Source organism: Salvelinus sp. IW2-2015, linkage group LG15 (genome assembly GCF_002910315.2).
Source record: "Salvelinus sp. IW2-2015 linkage group LG15, ASM291031v2, whole genome shotgun sequence".
In the NCBI taxonomy this organism is placed as follows: domain Eukaryota; kingdom Metazoa; phylum Chordata; class Actinopteri; order Salmoniformes; family Salmonidae; genus Salvelinus; species Salvelinus sp. IW2-2015.
In genome coordinates, this window is record NC_036855.1 from 65,292,238 (window position 1) to 65,312,337 (window position 20,100).

Consider the following 20,100-nt stretch of genomic DNA (forward strand, 5'->3'; position numbering starts at 1 on the left):
CAAACATAAGCTTATACGATGCTGAGTGCAGAGGATGGCAAATTGGATGGATGTTGTAATTCCTGTGCACCAATGCCCCACATCACATCATACAAATGGATCTCCCAAGAGCAAAGTCTCACATACCTTTTGTACAGACCAGAACCAAAAAGCATTCCAATTACTGCGTGTCAAAACCACACATACACTTTATCAAATGAATATTCTTATGGGTCTACGAAATCATACAAACCAGGTATAACCGTTTACAAAAGGGACAAAATGCTGGATAATAGAATAGCACAATATTGTAGTCCTCAACATGTCGATTTGGGAATCACTATTAGTGACACCTGGTTTAAACCTCCAGGCTCTTATTATTCTCAACGGGTCATGAATGAATGCATACAGCACATTAACATAGGATCTCTCCAACAGGCCTAGCAAATCCTGACTCATTCTTTCTTTCTCTGTTTTCCTGGTGTTAGTACACTGCACTCTATCGTGCAGAATACATTCACAGTTCTGTCTCTGACACTGTATTAATATTCATTTGGCTTTGTGTAATTGTAGGCTACTTTCAATTTACTTAATGAAATACTTGAAGTGTGTAGGCTTTTGAAGGGAATACTATTTAATTTGATCAAAAGGAAGATTATGTTTGTGTCTGACACATTGCAAATATGAGTGTTACAGTAGCTCACTAAGTGGTCAAGTGGTGTGATTTTTTTCATTCAAGGTTGGACTGATACACACTGAATAAATAAGCAATTATTGTTTCAGGAAACACACTGCTAGTTTAAAAATGACCTCATTTTGATTAGTTTACAGACTCAATTACAATATTTTGACACTGTTATTGGAGTGTGAACTCCAAATATTAATGAATCTGCTATTCTAGTGGTCAAAAGGGCCATATATGAGGCCTGTATTAAGTCTACACTACATGCAAATCTTCAAACTGACCTACTTCTTCTTTTCACATCAGACACTCAGCTAAAATCCATAAATTAAGGAAATTAACTGATGGGGCCCAGGGCAACTTTGTAAGCTATTTAAATCTTTAAATTTACAACATCCCTGCATACTTCATGTAATTGAACTAACTGCAGGGCTGTTACTTTAATGAGAAAAAAATCCTGTCTTCTTGCCTCCAGTTTGTACTCCTGAAGACAACAAATGCATGCCAGAGGGCAAGTTTATCTTGCCCTGTTAGGGGGGGCTACTTCCTAAGGCAGCTCTGATTTGTATCCAATTCTTAGAACCTTTCAGTTTGGCGTGCCAATCACCAGACATGAACCTGGAAACCACCTCCTCTACGTGATGCGTTTTAATTCGATCAATCAGTTAAATTGGAGTACAAAAGGCAGCCCTTATTGCAATCGAATTCACATTATTATTGTATTCCTTCACTATTATTTTTTTGTTGTTGACCAATAATCATTTCCCACACTAGTTGGCGCCAAATATCAAGAAACCAGATAGCTGAGCGCGGTGGAGAGTCTGGATTCGACAGTAGCCCTACAGTAATTACCGTGTTCAGTGCAACATCAATTATTCACAGTTATTTACACGCAAATAAACAAACACGCAAATAAATAAATAATCACAAGCCTATGTGAGCACCTGTACAGGAAGGAGGAAGAGCAAAGGGATATCAATTTGACTTCCACAGGGTGCCTTTCAGCCTACTATAAGTGTGATGCAACATTGATTTATATTTTGGGGGGCATAGCAGCGTTTTATATAACAAAATAAAAAATTTGCCAAACCGTTTTATTAATTTAACATAATGCATCTTTAGGTAAATTAGTAAAATCTTCTAGCTATGCTAGCAGTCTGCCTCGCTGTTTGCATAGGAAATCTTCACTGCAGACATCTCCATCTAGCCCTGTGCTATAATTGAAATGGCGCGTTTAGCTGGAGGCAGGTTGTGAGGGCGCTTTCTGCAATAGCAGAATGCATGTCGATAGACGTCATTTGGTTTTAATGGCCTACAGGACATTTGGTGTTACTACTGGAGACATTAGTGGAGAAGGGACAGGGGAAAATCGCCGCATGAAWAGTATCCAAGGAWATCTACATATTATTATTKTATTGACACTTTGTCAACAAGTTACTAGTGTGCCTTTATAATAGCTGTAAGTACACGACTAGGGAAGCGTGCCCTGTTTTACTTATTTAACTGGAGAATGGAAATGTATGCCTAGCTGGAAATGCCTGGGGAAATTTTACATCAGAGGAAATGACAATGATTAAAATCTGCTTTTTTCCTGCTCTAAATATATTGAGCGACGTGACACTTGCTTGATATTGAATAGCACTTAACCGTTACCCCCTGCAAACCAGAACGTTAAACCGTTACGGGGGCTGGTATATTTATATTTTTCACCGGAAAATACGAAAAAACTAACATTAATTATTATATCTGGTCATAGACATCATTTTTGTAACAGGGAGAGTGTATCACTTATTCGTTTTTAAAATCTGACTGGGTGCGAGTAGAGTTGAGCTAATTGTAGCCTAATCCTTGCCCCAGAGGCGTTTGGGCAGCCCGGAGCAAGAATTCTTTTTTAGTGCTGCTCTGTTATTTAGAGACAGGATTATTGTCTTTCTTTTCATAACAGACCGGCAGTATCATTTAAGCAAAAAGGCACCCAAGAAGCTAAAATACGAAGCAGGATTTGACCGACTCAAATTTTAAGTGCATACAAATAAGAACCGAAAAGAGAAAGGAGAGATCTCTTCTATGTATAAGGTAAGAACGCTGCTTTGCTTCTTCCTGTGTCGCTTTTGTGGAAAGAGCTTGGTCTGAGCAAGTCAGCCAGYATCAGCTATAGATAGATCTTTAAAGCCACAGTGACMCTTCTTTTTAATCAATGTAGMTTTCACTGGTAGATTCACATGCTTTAGAACAGTTTGTGGATACAGTGTTGGCGGTGTCGTTCCAAAGGAGCCGATTCTACTTGAGGAATGCTTGGGTCAGCTATTGGATGGCACTCTAGTTYTACGAAACTCGGGGCATGTGAAAAAGGGGAACGCAGTCATCAGCTGGGACTGATAGATACTGGAACGGATTCCTTCGGACTCCTACGATGTTTGAAACGGTATGACTAAATTCATATTAAGATACGGCATTTCCTCATGGTATGATAGCCTACAGTATCAGCGAACAAACTATACTCAACACCAGGTAATTTGGAATAACTTCACTTGTAGTAGGGCTATGTTTTGTCCAGTCTGGGAAAGGTGTGAATGTTTGTCTAGGCTGTAGTCTTTCCCTTGTTGTCTATTGATGCTGTTGGCATATTTACGCATTCATTTTACGCATAGTTCGCTTTTGAATCAAACGTCTCTGGATCATAACTTCATGTTGGTAGAAATGAGTAAGACGCCATATTGTGCATCTGGTAGAAGTAGGCTATCCGTGGGCATCCATGTGAACTGTGTTCAAGAGGGCAAAAGTGGATACACTATGGATCTCTGCTACTGTGCATGTTCTTTTGGGCTATTTTATTTTATAACAATTACGCACATTCTAATCTTTGCTTTGTACAATTGTCAAATATCTTTCTTTGGTACACCATTGCCCACAGTGAAACCCAACTCTTGTGAACGTTTCAAACCGGCTTATTGGCTAGAGTTACTACCGCTGGAATGTTGGTCAATAAGAAACTATTATAACACAAAGTCAGGGAACAGACGTCAGTTGATCTCATTCAAACGAGTCAATGGTAATAGTTCCGGTATTTGTCTTTTTTTATTTGAGAACTCTTGTGAGTCTATAAGGGAATCGAGTTTCTTGGCTTATAGCCTTTTAATAATGATCATCTTTTCCCCCCCATATTGATCATATATATAATAGTATATATATATGTGCGTGTGTGTGTGTTTTCCAATATTTCACGTTACCCTCCACTCCGTCAACTCCTCCCATCTTAACCCTGTGTGTGTGTGTGTGTGTGTGTGTGTGTGTGCGCGCGCGCGCGCCTCCTATCTGGTATATATTCCCCCAACAATATTATCGGTATTGGTTACTGTGGCCCATGGCTAAATGAAGAGATGGGATAGCCTCATACGCCAAAAACTTCTTAAGTCTTTTGAAGTCTTTCCTTCACTGGGGCCTGAAATGTATCATCCAGCGTGCGTATTAAATGATCATTATTCCTGAAGGCTTGGTGGTGTACACAGCGAGGCGGGCAACACCCTGGAAAATTCTGTAGTCTTCAACAACACTTTGTRCCCCAGGGCATCTCGCCTGGAGCAAAGGGCTGARTGAGCCCTAACAACTGYCTTCTGTTKACCTTTTAYGGTTAAMATTCAAAGCTTAGTAAATGTGCTCTTGCTTGGAAGAACAAGTTGATGAAATGCCTTTCTTTCAARTTATAATAATTTAGTTTATTCCAGCGACCCGCCATTTTTGCAGACATGATGGATATATATTTTTTCATGAAACCACATCCTAATGTAAGTTGCTTGACATTTTCTAACTATATCTGTTTCCAATGAAACTGACTTTGATATTAATTAAACTTGTGTGAGTTGAGATGTTGGGATTTAATTGACAGGCATGTGCGTAATTTTCGCAAATTACAAAGTAAATCCCCATGGGAAAACATGTTATTTTGATCAATCTTGATTAAATTCGATTGTGGTGATTGGTTGTACGCAACTATGATCCCCAATACCCACATGTCTGTTGAATAGCCTACATCATTGTTTAACCCAACTCTGACGAACTGTATCCATGCGCCTCGGACTGCGCTGTGGCCTGAAGCGCGCCATCCCACTGTATGCTACCTAGTTTGGGAGGGATTCATGTAACGGATAGTTGACATTCATGAAGTGGTCATATGTTTCTCATGCCTTCCATCCAACATCCCCAATATTCACACCAGCCTGAGGACTTGCATCCTTTCGAGGTTGAACATGTGGCAAAAGCGTGCCCACGTTTCTAAACGGTCATTGGAGGATTCCCGAGCAATTCATTAAAACTCCTGACCATGTACATTTACATACATTTTCATGACAGATATTATAGAGTTATTAAGTAGTTTGTCTTCACATCTTGGTTGGTCCTGTTATGTTTTATAGTGTTTGATACATATAATTTACCTTGACTCCTATGATATGAGATGCTATTTTTGATGCACCAGTAACTTTTTTTATTTCATTTACATGTATAGGACATTATTGTGTGGGGTTAAAATAAAGAAACAACACAACAGTCTTGTAAGGGTTGAATGTTTTCTTGTATCTGGTTCAGGAACAGAGTTAATCGGGAACAAATGCCCTGGATTCCGTATTCTCAGATTGGTGGTTGGTGTGTCTGAGCATATCACGTCTAACACATAACACGACCTTTAATTAGAATATTGCAGTTTGTTTTATCCCCCTAGAGGCTGACACCTAGCATTCCTCTTTCGGGAGCCGTAATAATCATCCTCCTATCCTGCCCTCCGGCGTTGAATGAAAAGATGCAAACATACTTCATTAGAACGGTGGCAATAATTTGTAGCTAAATATGCGAGCAGACAGACATGGAAGTGATCTGATAAGGATCAGGRTCKCACTRGTGGATGATRCAGACTTTCTGGAGACCGGAGTCATTTATGATGTCTATGGCTTTTCCATTTACTTGTTTTCAGGAAGGAAGAAGCATGTCACGACTGTCTTTGACCCGGTCCCCGGTATCTCCTATGTCCACACAAGGAATCCCTCTACCGGCTCAACTGACAAAGTCGAATGCTCCGGTTCACATTGACGTCGGGGGACACATGTATACTAGTAGCCTGGCTACTCTCACCAAATACCCAGACTCAAGGTAAGGAATCGGATATTCTCATTCAATAAGTGAAATGTGTTTGTCTCGTTTATTATCCACAGTGCCAAGATGTGCCACCCAAGGTGCTTTTGTTGCAGGATTCATTTTTAACATTTTTAATATAGGAGTGTAGCCTACTGATACATATTGTACTTGAAATTGTCTCCCACCATAAACTTAAATAAGTCATTGTGCTCAGTAACACTTTTGATAGGACATGATGCTCCAAACCCCTCATTACAAGTTTTTGATATCAGTGATATACTTGATTGCTTTAATGATTGTTTCTCTCTAGTTTGATATTGTATATTGGATTGCCTAACCTCCATATGGCCTCATTTGAATTGTATTTGATTATAACATGTTTATAACACATGGAAATGTGTTAATTGCAGTTGCTGACTCTTTTATTCACTGAAATGATGCTACAGGTTTATGCACTTGAATTGTACATTATGGAGAGAGAAAATGTCAGCTGTTATTTCCCCATTATAATAACAAAACCAATGTATCTAAAACCATCTCTAATCCATGTCCAAATGATTTGCAACTAAAACCAGCCATGCAACTTTATAGTAAAGCTAATAGTATATGCTGAAGTTAGTTCATGCTTTCTATAGAAATGACCCCTTATGTTATATATTCCATGAGCTACATGCTCTAGTCAATTGCTATTACTTGAAGCCAGAGTTTCAGCTAAGCCAAGGTAAACATACATCAGTTTGTAGGAAAATCTAAGGAAATGCTGAGAGGAAAAGTATCAACATAAGCCGTGGATATTCACACAGCTCTGACAGGAAATCACTGTCAACTACTTTGTTTTCTATGTCCATGAACGAGCATGATTTATCTTGTTGTGAGAAAATCTCCATGCCTATAATAGGCCATTGTTTATCCTTGGTATCATTATGTCATGTCTGTCCTTGCTATAAGCTGTGTGTTTGGTTCATTTAAGAGGGTTGGACAGCAAGACAGGACAAGACACTGCAGGTACACAATACCTGAGTGAATGTTTTTGTTATTACTAGCATTATGTGCATATTACCCACCGTTTTATGACATTAGAATTTGAATTTCAGTAAATCAATAGTTTATATATTTGGATGACTTTCCAGATGTTCAAATACTGGTTGTTTCATATACACTCACTGCACAGCCACACATATACCCGGATGTACATTATGCAAATTATACCGTGTTGTTTTACACTTATGTTTATACTATTTATCATGTAACTTTTACACTACCATGTACCTCACACAGTGGCGGTCGGTGCCGTTTAAGACGAGGGAGGACGTTTTTTTAATGAACATGGCCTTATTTGTATTACAGCATATTGGATGACTACTATTTTCCCTATAGCAATTATGAGGTTGCTACAACCTAGCCTATGAATGAAAGTTTCTAACGTTGGTGCACACAGGTCGAGAGAAAAATTTGAGGCTACAGACAGTGACACATGGACAGACAGTGACACTTTCAATACCGCCTTGCACACTCTTGCCTGCATCTAGCTGATCTAGGGTGTAATCATTAGTCCAGCAGTTGCAAACAAGAGTTTCTATTGGACAAATTCAGATATGTTTATCCCTGTTTCGTTCTGTTTGCTAAGAAACGTTTTCAACAGAATCGGCAGAATGAATACCCCTCTGATCATGCGTAAAAACAGTTGACTTTCCTAGCAGCCAGATTGTATTCCTTCTCGCATCTATGCGCTCTCCTCCTCTCACCTTTTCCCTTCGCTTGTGAACTTCAATGCACAACACATCAGCTGTATGTGACCAGGCGAAAAAACCTTTCCAAGCCAAACCATATCATAACCGCTACACACAGCCTACATTGTTGTCACCATATTAGTTAAAGTAACGTCATAGTCAACATAGGTAATAGAACTAACACGTTAGTAAACCCACTACAATCATGCAGTAAAGTTACAGTGTACAGTCAGTAAGCAGTTTAGCACTTACACTGGCGGTCCCCGGTGGCAATAAATAACTAAATCAAAAGCTTACCTTGACTTGGAAGAGTTCCAGTGTTGTGTTAGGCTAAACTAGCTAGCTGCATTTGCTAGCTAAGTAAGTGAAATTGAAAGTGAAAATGATTAAATCCCTCTCTCTATCTCTCTCTTGCTTCTCCTTCATGTTGGAAGAAATGTATTTGTTTAACTGTTAAACTATTCTCTTTCTCTTTATTTGAGTCAACTACTCACCACATTTTATACATTGCAGTGCTAGCTAGCTGTAGCTTATGCTTTCAGTACTCATTCTCTGATCCTTTGATTCGGTGGACAACATGTCAGTTCATGCTACAAGAGCTCTGATAGGTTGGAGGATGTCCTCCGGAAGTTGTCATAATTACTGTGTATGTCTATGGAAGGGGGTGAGAACTATAAGCCTCCTAGGTTTTTTATTGAAGTCAATGTACCCAGAGGAGGATGGAAGCTATCTGTCCTCCGGCTACATCGTTGTGCTACCCTATAGAGTGCTTTTGAGCCTACTGTAGACCTTCATTGCAAAAAGTGTGTTTTAATCAATTATTTGGTGAGATGTGAATATATTTAGTATAGTTTTATCTAAAAATAATAAAAATTAAATAATAACTTTTTAAATGTTTTATTTATTTTTATTTTTATGAAATTCTGTTTTATGAAATTCACTGAGGACAATGGCCCTTCCCTTCTTCCTCTGAGGAACCTTCACTGTTCTCACATATTGATGTTGCATAATGATGTTACACATTGCACATACATTATACACGAGGGTGAAAAGCCATACAAATGTAGCATACATGCTGTATAGTAGGGAGTAGCAGTGCTTTTACAGTAAAAGTAATGACAGGATACCACTGTGTATGTGAGAGCCAGTTCTCTCTCTCTCTCTCTCTCTCTCTCTCTCTCTCTCTCTCTCTCTCTCTCTCTCTCTCTCTCTCTCTCTCTCTCTCTCTCTCTGCCTCCTCAGTGTTCCACACAGTCTGCCTCAGGGGTTCACTTTCCTCTGGAACCAGTGGAAGAGGAGCCCTTTTATGTGAATTAGGATAAAGGCTGACAGAAAGCAAAACAATTACACTGCAATAACCAGACTTATATTCAGTATTTTTAGAGGACATCCGGTGTGGTGTGCATGGAGGAGTCTAGTCCTAGTCCGCCATCCATGATCCACTGAAACTTGACAATTAAAGAACAAGGTTCAAAGAATTGTAAGTTGATGATTACTTTTAATAGATTGCTGCGTTAATAATGCAGAGTGCGTAGAGAAACTTAGTCTAGTAACTAATGTCTGGGTATTCATCTTCCTCTGAACAGACTGCATTAAGGGACAGGGGTCATCAAACATTGATACCCGCTCTGGGGAGTTCACAGTTAAGGAGATAAGCTTSAGAGCTCCATTCTACTGAGGCTGAGGAAAGTAAATGAGAAGAATATTACACAGACAAGGAAACTATTTTGAAATGACCCTTGACACAAGTTATTACTTATTTTGACAATTTCTCTTGTTTCCATTAGCTATGAGGGATGGCATATAATATAGCTTTAAAAAATTTAAAAAATCACCTTGGATATTCAAACCAGCAACCTTTTGGTTACTGGCCCAACGCTCTAACTACCTGCAGCCATCACTGGTACTGTCTACAATGCCAGGGGTTCCCAAACATTTTCACTTATGCCCCCCTTCCAGCATTCGGGACCCCCCCATGTCTATTTCTATGGGCACAAGCACTGTTCATGACACAAACTGTTCACACTCCTCTTGTTGGCGGAGAGAAACATTTTCTGGTATGAAGCAAATTTTATTGCAATTCTACACATTTTGCCATGTCTAATGTGTATTCATGTAATATTTCAGTGAGTCAAACATGACAACAACAAAATCTATGGGCAAAAAAACCTAGCTAAAAAACCTTAGCTGACATGGGCTAGTTGATCTGGACATTTCTGACAAGTTATAAATATCTCTCTAAGGTATGCAATGACTGACATGACAAGAGGAATACTGATGATGCACTACCCAATTTCAAAATTTCATTCTACAATTTTCATTTTTTTTGAGGGTGGGGGGGTGGACCCCCACAGTTTGGAAACCACTGTACTGTGCTACTATACCACTTGTTCTACATTCACTCAATATACCACTCTCCAAACGCACTCTACTTTCACTCAATATACCACTCTCCAAACGCACTCTACTTTCACTCAATATACCACTCTCCAAACGTACTATTACTCCCCTTTATGAATGCCTTTTACACATGAACAACATTATTCATTAAAGTTCGAAATAGTCAAGAGTTCAGTCATTTTTGAACATTCAGTTTTAATTTCTGTGTACACTTGACAATGGACTTCCCTACCCAGTTGTAAATCTATTCACAGAGCCAGTGTACACCCTTGAAGTTGGGTTTGATACATTCATCCAAACACACTCTATGGGCATTTGTTTTCACAGACATATGTAAGATGTCCTGCAATGTATGTCTGAATTAATTGGGAATCTATTGAAGACAGCTCAGGTCTTTCATTTTGGAGACAGTGAAAAGCTGCACGTGTCTTGACCCAACCACATCCCTAGCCATGAGTTTCAGACTCTAATCTGTTAGTCTGACATGAGTGGGTCCATGAGATGCTTACCTACAGCCTGCTCAACCACGCTGCCTCTACTCAGCACCGCTGGGATGTGAGATCAGAGATGCTCCAGTCCTTCACGAACTCCCACTCTGCCCTTCTCTCTCTCTCTTGCTCTCGCTCTCTCACTTACTGTTCTTCTCTCTTTCTCTATCACCGTCTCCCTCCCTCCCTCACTCCCTACCTCACACTCACTCTCTCTCTCTCTCTCTCTCTGAGCCAGGCAGGCAGGCAGGATGGTGTATAGCTCTCTCTCTCTCTACCTGTCTGACATGACAGAAACAAAGCTGGGTGAGGGCGGGGGTCCGTCTTTCAGGTGCGGAGGGCCCCCAATCGGTGATTTACCAAAAGGAAACACTGAGACCGAGGGAGATACAGAAATGGGAGAGGGAAAAAGAAAGAAAGAAAAGAAAAACAGGCAGCATTTTAATTGCTTTAAAAAAAAGTGGAGATGAAAAACAGAGTTAGCCTGGAGGGGTATGGTGAAATTCTAGCTGGAAGAATTGCAAGACCATATGAGAAAGGAACACCTCGGGCATAACAGGGAGATGAGTATTGGTTTTTTATAAAGCATTTTGCATCGATTTTCAGAGAGAAAGGGAGAAAGAGAGAGGGGCAAGATTGGAGAGAGAGAAAGAGAGAGAGAAGGGGAGGGAAAGAGAGTGGAGAGAAAGAGAGGGAAAGCATCTTTGAACTGGCTCTCTTTATACAGTTAACAGGAAAGGAAAAACATGGCAAATTCTACATGATAGGATTCAGTCTATACCTGATGAAGCCCTTTGATACAGTCACTGTGTGTGTCTTTACAAAGCAAAGGATTGTAATGGAAAGTCAATGCAATTCGCTTTAGAGATTTAAACTATAAAGCCAAAACTGCAAAATGGTCCCATGTGGCTCAGTTGGTAGAACATGGTGCTTGCAATGCTGGAGTTGTGGGTTTGATTCCCATGGGGGACCAGTATGACAAAGTATGAAAATGCATGTACTCACTACTGTAAGTTGCTCTAGATAAGAGTGTCTGCTAAATGACTAAAATGTTATACAGCTGTGTGTGTGTAGAGATTCCCATAGCATCTCTATTTCTTGTGTTATGTCTTATAACAGGATTTAACAGTCACTGGGCAAAAGCAGCTTGTGAGAATKAGACTTTCTGGTGATTTTCTTTGTGGTTTAACTGTACTCAGCTGACCTAAAAGCTGTTAGCATGATTAAAGAGCTGATTACATCAGAACAATGATGACAGAGAAGCCTTCTCTCTGCCATGAGCTGTTTCTGGGAGAGAGGAGGGAAATGTTTCAGTGAAACCATTTTAAACGTTACTCCAACCTGGACTGACACTTCTACAGAAAACTGTTGAGTGACTCATACAAATAATTAAATAAAACAGTGATAGAGACACCATGTCAATCATGTCTCTAATAATGACCAACATAAAAGTCCTATTTCTCTTCCTTCCAGGTCTATAGCTATTATCACCTAGTGCAGATCTRAGGTGAAATGAATGAACTAATGGTTGAGAGCTACAGTAGCTAATGATGTAGGATCTTAATTTGGGCCAGTTTGCTACATCAGGAAAATAATCCTGCAGCAACAGGAAGTGTGAATTATTATGTGGATTATAATTAAGGGATTTTATTTGTAAGGGAAAATCAAGTCTAAAATTTAAAAGTGGAAATTACAAACTTCAGAAGCCTTTGTAAATGTCAAATACACTACACATTTTTTATTTCCTGCATTGCAGGAAAGTTCTCCTGCAACAGGGTGATCAAATTAAGATCTTACACCTGTACCATGACAACCTCACAAGAGATGAGAGAAATGTSTAGTTGTCCAACCATATCTCAAGGCATCGTATCGACAGTATATGGTGGGATGAAAGCTAACAGATTACATCAATTTCCAGTGTTAGCCAGGCTCCTTATTCACTCCTGGTTACATTTCGAGAGCCCGACTATGGATGGATGCTTGGCAAGCTACAGGTGTCTTATTACTTAGAAGTTATGTCCATAATTCATGGAACTTCCCTCTGTTGTTCTGCATTCTAATGGGAAACCTGCGTCAGTGATTTTAGAGAAATTACTTTTTGAGTGAATGCTGATTTTTATAGTGAATGGCACAAGGTGTAATAGTCACACTTGGGCTCTTACTTGTCTTCAACAATGAACCAAATCAATACATAATTCAGTGGAACATTTGTATTTAAAACACAAATAGGTATCAGAGTATGAGCATCAGAGCATCATGGATTCAAACACTATAGAGAAATATATATCATATTTCATTGTAGCAAACCCCAGGTAAATGTTTTATTTACCCTTTAGTAATAGAGCTTTAAACTGAACCCATAACATTAATTTCTGTAAGTACTGGCCGAGACACTGTATGCTGTCCTAATCACACAACAGACGGGACACTTCAAACAGGCCTGGAACACAGGAAATGTGCCTTAAGCCCCTTGTTTCAACCAGGATGCTAATACATTTCAGACTTAGAGCTAATAAAATGGAAAAAATAAATGGAGGGTAATTGTTTGAAGGCAGCCGCTCAACTCAACCTCATTCCATTATGTGTGTGTTTGTGTTTCAATTTCCAGAATCAGCCGCCTGTTTAATGGCACAGAGCCCATCGTGCTGGACAGCTTGAAGCAGCACTACTTCATCGACAGGGATGGAGAAATATTCCGTTACATTCTCAGCTTCCTCAGGACCTGCAAACTGCTTCTCCCAGATGACTTCAAGGTACATGATGATTTGTATTTGCACACCATAGCATCATGTGTACAGTATGTGCGCTGTATGAACTCACACAGTGTAGAGATATATAAAGGATAGATGATTGATTCAAAGTTTGATCTTCCCTCTCATCTGAGAAGAATGTCCAACATGTTAGTTTTAGCTGTCTATCAATTTATATTATAAACATTATTTAGCATTACATTCACATTCTATAAGTCAATATCAGCAGTCATTTGTTTTATTACTAAAACATTGGAAATCGAATCTAATTAATCCCCACGATTTATCATTAAAGTGATGCTTTGAAGGTTTTGAATCATTTCAGCCAGTAGTTCTGAAATTGATATGCTATGAATTGCAAATTATTCTATATATATTTCTAATGCATTTTGTACAATATGTTACAATTTGTAAGTGCTTAAGATCCCGGACTGAACATTTAATATACAGTGGAGGAAAGGTGAAAATTCGGTCTAAAACATAGCATAGTTCTGTGATGTGAACCAAAGCCCTGAGCTGTTGTTTCTTACAAAAAAATGATTTCTATAGAGGTGAGGCCAGGTGAAACAGGCTGTATAGCCCCTGTTCCACTTGTTCCAGTCTGACAGTACCACCCAGTCTCCCAGCCACTGCCTCTCTCTCTGCTCTCAATAGAGTGCCATGACAGTTTAAAGGAACTGGGCTTGAGAGGGAAGTAGGAATACTAGAGGAGGCGAGAATAATGTGGTCTTGATTCTGACAGAGGGGAATGTGTGGGGAGGGAGTGTACCTTAGTGGATGTCTACAGACACACACACACACACACACACACACACAACACACACACACACACACACACACACACACACACACACACACACACACACACACACACACACACACACACACACACACACACACACACACACCACACACACACACACACACACACACACACACAAAAACACACAAAACACACACACTTTTATACAGTGCTCTATCTGGGAAACTGGAGCGACTTTGGTCCATGTTAGCCCACTGTGGCTGCACACACCTGTCTCCTGTTTCAGAGTGCGCATGAGGAGACTCCTTCCTGGATGTGCTTGGCTTAGCACAACAACCGGCTCTGGAAATATACACATATTATTGTTACTAAGTTATTCTACTTAGTAACAGAGCAAAGATTCAGGCCAACGATCGATCATGGACTCAGGCCAAATCTTCTGTGATATAACAACTTTGATCGATCTARAACACAATTAGTMAAATGTAAAGTTCCGGTTGATGATGTCTAAGGAGAGCATATTCAGTGCTCCATCTGTTCCTGTCCATCCGGATMYCTTTTAGTTCAGCCTATTATACCCACATTTCCATCTCTTTCCCTGTGGGCTTGGAGTAGTTCATCACTCTGGCTAAGGGGAGTAGAGGAGAGGCAGATCCCCCTGGCTAACTCTCAGGGCCAAGCATTACGGCTGAATGGGGACTGACCTGAACAACAGTGAGAACATGAAAGCTTCCTTCACATTTTTGGCAAATTACATTTTGGTTTTGGTTTGATCTGTATAGTGTACTGTATGGAAGCAATAGCTGTACTCACACATTCCTATTCTACACAATCCAATCAGCCAATGACTGTAAGTCAAACGAATGCAGCATCAGGCCTCATTGTTTCAACTCATTACATTAATTCCCTCCCATCATCCAGCCTTCTCTCTCTCTCTCTGTTGATCTGCATACCTTTCAATTTGTGTGAACTCAAAAAAAAAATGCAAATATGGTTAGGATGACTTGAGCATGTTCTTATCTGAACACAATCAGTGTTGGCGTCGCCCCAGCCCTGGGTCTCTTCTGCTGCTGGCAGCCAACATGCTATGTGTTTAGCTAAATCAATGTGAAAGCCTGCTTAGCAGTATAGTAACAAATATTCAGCATATATCAGTAGATGTAATACAATATTCACCCTTAATGTGCTTTCCACATGACATATTTCAGACATTATTCAGACTACAATGAATCACAAAGTGTGTAAGCAATGCTCAGTCAAATTAGGTGATGGTCCTTGACCATTCTGGTGTGTTTTTGCATGTTACAATTATATTATTTTATCAATGAAGAGTAAGTTCTATCTTTCTCAGTACGATCCAGTAGATTTCTCAGTCACTCACAGTGCTAGACAAACTGTTATTGTAATATTATGGCTAATTAATTTCCCATTTCACATTCATTATCGTCTTGTTCATTATCACTGCATATAGGTCAGTGGTATTGCCATATCCATGTCAAATGACAGTGCAGAAGGTAACTTCTACTAAACAAAACTAAACTAAACAAAATTGGTTTAGTTACCTGTAAAAAGTATTTTGTTCCTGTTTTGGATCAAAATAATCTCTCTCTGTCTGCTCCTTCTCTGTCACTCTTTCCCCATCTCTCTATTTTGCTCTCCCTCCACCCCCCCTCCCTCCATTCTCCCTCCATCCTTCCCTGCGATGTTGCCTTGCCAGTGGGTGATCAGGTTGGATCATTATTTTGGAACTCAACCGGCCTGTCTGGACACAGGATTGTGGGATAGATTGTCTCTTGGAGCTGGCAGCATACAGCCAAGACAGAGCTGTTGGGCCTGTCTCCCCTCTCATCCTCACTTCAGCATTACGTTAGGAWTATTCTGTTGTTTTCTGTTCTGCCCGGCTCAGGCTCAGGATRACTAAAGTGCCTCGCAGACAGACCCCTGTTAAAAACACATCCATCYSTRGCTTCAGACCTGTGAAGGATGAGGAGCTACACTTCGATACAGAGAGCACCCCTAAGGGGGAACRTCTCTTTATGTATTTTGTCAGSCGCARTGAGRAGGGCCAAGAGAAGGSMGAGAAAAAAAGTGACCGACCCACCYMTTCACATTCTGTAATMTTAAATATTAGAATGTCGGCTTAAGATGTGTTGCGTCACTGCCTGCTTCAGCTAGAGTTGGTTTTGGGCCATTCCTGGTTTTCAGATGGGGGGTTGAATGAGGGTTAAAGAAGCAGAAGGTTTTTCATGTTAGGGTTTTTCATGCAGGGGGATTTGAAAGTGGCTATTTCTTCTATCCTGACTGAGCCAGGCAGCTATTGCCGTACCATACTCTGTACCCAGCAGTGTTCTGGAGAGGCGAGGGAAAACTCTTTTTAGATTTGGTTCCCCCAGCACCCCTAGCACCCAACACCCACAGCCAATGATGATGCAGTCAGACTGAAACAGGCACTCTCTCTTTCTTTCCTCTGCACAAACCCTAACTTACTTTATAAGTGCATAAAGACTATAATACACTGCGATCATCAACTTTTCTCTTGAACCAGTATCGTTCATCAAGAGAATGATTAGAAGGTCCTGATACCGACCAAATACATGAAGGGTATGGCAACTCATTATGTCATGGGAAATATTGTTTCCCTTTGTGCTAGGTTGAAGATGACAATTGTTAAGACAACAAGATTCTAATATCCCATAGCTCTTTTCAACAATGTGACCAGCTATGCTATTTAGCAACTCTGCTGCTAGTTAGCAACAGTGCTGGTCCAAGATTTGTGACGACGTTATCTTAACCTCTGTGTATTTTTGACCTACCCTTTGTACAGGAAATACATCAAATAACATTTTAGGAATGCAGCACCCATAAATGTAGCAATTTACCTTTGTCTAATTTCCAGCTAGAGCTACCGGTAGCAAAATCAATTACTGATTGTTTAGCTAGCATATTTACAATACTCATCTGACGCAATATACAATTGTGATATCAGAGCTTAACTTCGGGCCACTATTCACATTAGACATTACCATAAAATCCCCTCTGTGTAAAACATGCATAAAAAAATCAACCATGGCTTATATTATAATTATCCTCATGTTCACTTCTTCTCCCACATATATTCCCCTCACTTCCCCTCTGTTAGCTAGCTACCAATAGCTTGCCTTTCCTCCTCAGTCTTCCTGGTATTTTCTATGGTAGTGTTGAACGATGGTGCCATCTGGTCTTGTGGGAAATTAGAGGCAAGAGCGCAGGGGCAAATGGCCCCCAGCAAGCACAGCCCAGGGGGGGAGGCAGCTAGGCAATCTGCTGCAGCTAGACTGTCTGCACACAGGAATGTACCATCCCATCCCACATCACTGCAGCCTGGGCTCACTGAGCCTCGCCTCGCCTCACTGACACAGGCCTCTATAGAGTAGAGCTCAATACAACATGCTAGAGGATTACTCAGCCCTGCCAACAGCTACTGTTGGAGTAGAGAGTGACTGGCTGATTGCAGCTACAGTATGGCCATGGTTAAGATGGTAATAAAAAACAATACAGGCCTTTCTTGTAAACAACTGGAGACTGATCTGGTTTACCAGTGAATCATTCTTCAATCTGAGATATTTGAATGTTCAATGTGGCCCTAACCGAGATAATTTGTAACCAGGAAATACCATGAGATGAATATGAGGGACTGACTATAAAAGACACTCTTTTAAAGCCACTTCGATACGGAAGTGATTTTTTCATAGCGGGTTAGGAGAATTTACACAGAAGGTTAGGAGAATTAACATAGCAGGTTAGGAGACTGAGGTTAAGGTTAGGGAAAGGGTTAGGGTTAGCACAAATGCTCTCCTAACTTGCTAAGAAAATCACTTTATATCGAAGTGCCGTGAAAAGGACAAAGAGGCATGAAATTACTTGGATTTGAGTGTTTGTGCATGTTTCCTATCCTGTCCCATCCAGGAGTTCCACCTGCTGTACGAGGAGGCTCGGTACTACCAGCTGTCCCCCATGATTAAGGAGCTGGAGCGTTGGAAGCAGGAGMGGGAGCAGCGCAGGAYGGCCCAGCCCTGTGACTGCCTGGTGGTGCGGGTGACGCCTGACCTAGGTGAGAGGATCGCCCTTAGCGGGGAGAAGGTGCTCATCGAGGAGATCTTCCCCGAGACTGGAGACGTCATGTGCAACTCGGTGAACGCCGGCTGGAACCAGGACCCCACGCACGTCATCCGCTTCCCCCTCAATGGTTACTGCAGGCTCAACTCTGTCCAGGTAGATACCGTTTTGTCTGTGCATGTATGTCGGCAGCCATCTTTAATCATCACTAGAAGTTTTTTTTTCCTGATGATGTAAACCCCAGAGAGCCTCTGTGACTTCTGTTTTCATATAGTCTTGAGGGAGCAGGGTTTATAGTGGGTATAGTGGTGTATCACGTTTTACAGGTGTGAAGTTGACTGTTGACTGTTCTAAAGTCATCACTGGTGATCTACAGGACAAGGACTCCCCTTTGAAATGTCCATGTAAAGGCATGTGACATGATTTGTAGCCTGCGTGTAGCCACAGACAAGATGACTGTTCTGTAGCAACAACCCCTCATCATAACTCACATGGGATAATAGTTACTCTGATGTGATTTAGAGTGAATTTGTTTAAGATGTTCGGAGATAGTGACACGTTTTTTCAGCCACTTGTAGGCGTATGTCACAGAAATAATATTAATCTTCCTCTCAGAAAGCACTCTTCCCTCTCCAAGGTTTGAATGAGGCTTTAAGGAGCAGAGCAGCCTCTCACCACAGCTCTATGGTATCATCAACACCTCATTGCCAATAGCCATACAGATCAACACATAGAGGAGCCTCACCCAGCGCCCAGCATGCCCCACACTACCCCCAACACGCCAGGCAGGCGTTCTGCTCTGACACCTCCACCGCCCTCCTGCCAATGTGAGAGACCACCTCCGGGGCTGCTGCCTAGCTGCCTGAGCAGCGGGACAAAGCCTGTCTCCTCTCCACTGTCTGTCTGCCTGCACTGCGGCCATGTTTCCTTCTCGCAAAAATAAGAGGGGTGAAAAAAAATGATATGCATAATTTACGTTTGACTCCTTTTTAAGACACAGCTCCTCTTTTTAAAAAGACTCCAATATAACACCGCCCGGGGAGATTGAAATACACGTATTGCATTTTTTAATACCATACTTACAATTTCTCAAACAGCCTAAACCGGTTTATACTTCTTTTATAGATTTTTAAATGGCTTGCAATATAATTAATTGGCCGCATCAACTAACACAACATTTTCCCACTATGTTTACCGCCGAGTCTGGTCTCAGTGTGCGCCGTACTGTGTGTGTGTGTGTTGTGTGTGTGTGTGTGTGTGTGTTGTGTGTGTGTGTTGTGTGTGTGTGTGTGTGTGTGTGTGTGTGTGTGTGTGTGTGTGTGTGTGTGTGTGTGTGTGTGTGTGTGCGCGCGTGCTTGTGCGCGTCGTGCTGTGCGTCGTGTCGTGTGCGCTGTCGCGTTTCTCTTAAAGGGGTCAGCCCAGAGAGAGAAAGAGCCCTGCCGCGAACAACACCTCCCCATCCGGGCAAAGGCTATATGTTGAGACAAAGCCCTCTAGAGCCCCACTGTGTCCCTCATTCACTAACACAAACATCACAAACAGGTAACCCTGAAGAGAAGGCAGGCTTCCGTTTCTACCAGCGCAATTATTCACACGCTGCCTGAGCCCCAAATGACACCCTATTCCCTATATAAGGTGCCATATTCCCCACTATGCAGGGCATATGGTGCCATTTGGATGCAGCACTGAATAAAGGGGTTGTTTCACCTCAGCTCCACAGAGAAACAGTGAGTCTGTGGGTTTGTTTCAACCTTAGCTCCACAGAGAGATGTGAGTCTGTGGGTTTGTTTTACATCAGCTCACAGAGAGACAGTGAGAATGTGGGTTTGTTTCACCTCAGCTCCACAGAGAGAACAGTGAGTCTGTGGGTTTGTTTCGCCTCAGCTCCACAGAGAAACAGTGAGTCTGTGGGTTTGTTTCACCTCAGCTCAACAGAGGGACAGTGAGTCTGTGGGTTTGTTTCACCTCAGCTACACAGAGAGCGAGTCTGTGGGTTGTTTCACCCTCAGCCCCACTTGTCTGTGGGAAAGGCCTGATAATGAAAACTAAATAGGAGGATCCTTCCCAGTCCATCTTTGAGACAGAG

General features: G+C 41.2%; 1 protein-coding gene across 1 annotated transcript in view; it reads left to right on the forward strand.

Moving 5' to 3' along the window:
* Nucleotides 1-3,059: 3,059 nt before the first annotated feature.
* The window catches only part of LOC111975188 (BTB/POZ domain-containing protein kctd15), a 27,660-nt gene continuing 10,619 nt past the window's right edge, over nucleotides 3,060-20,100 (forward strand). Inside the window, 4 exon segments of the mRNA XM_024003404.3 lie at nucleotides 3,060-3,086; nucleotides 5,628-5,803; nucleotides 13,015-13,159; nucleotides 17,865-18,170. Of these exon segments, the coding sequence (XP_023859172.2) occupies nucleotides 3,075-3,086; nucleotides 5,628-5,803; nucleotides 13,015-13,159; nucleotides 17,865-18,170 (639 nt within the window). The 5' untranslated portion in view covers nucleotides 3,060-3,074.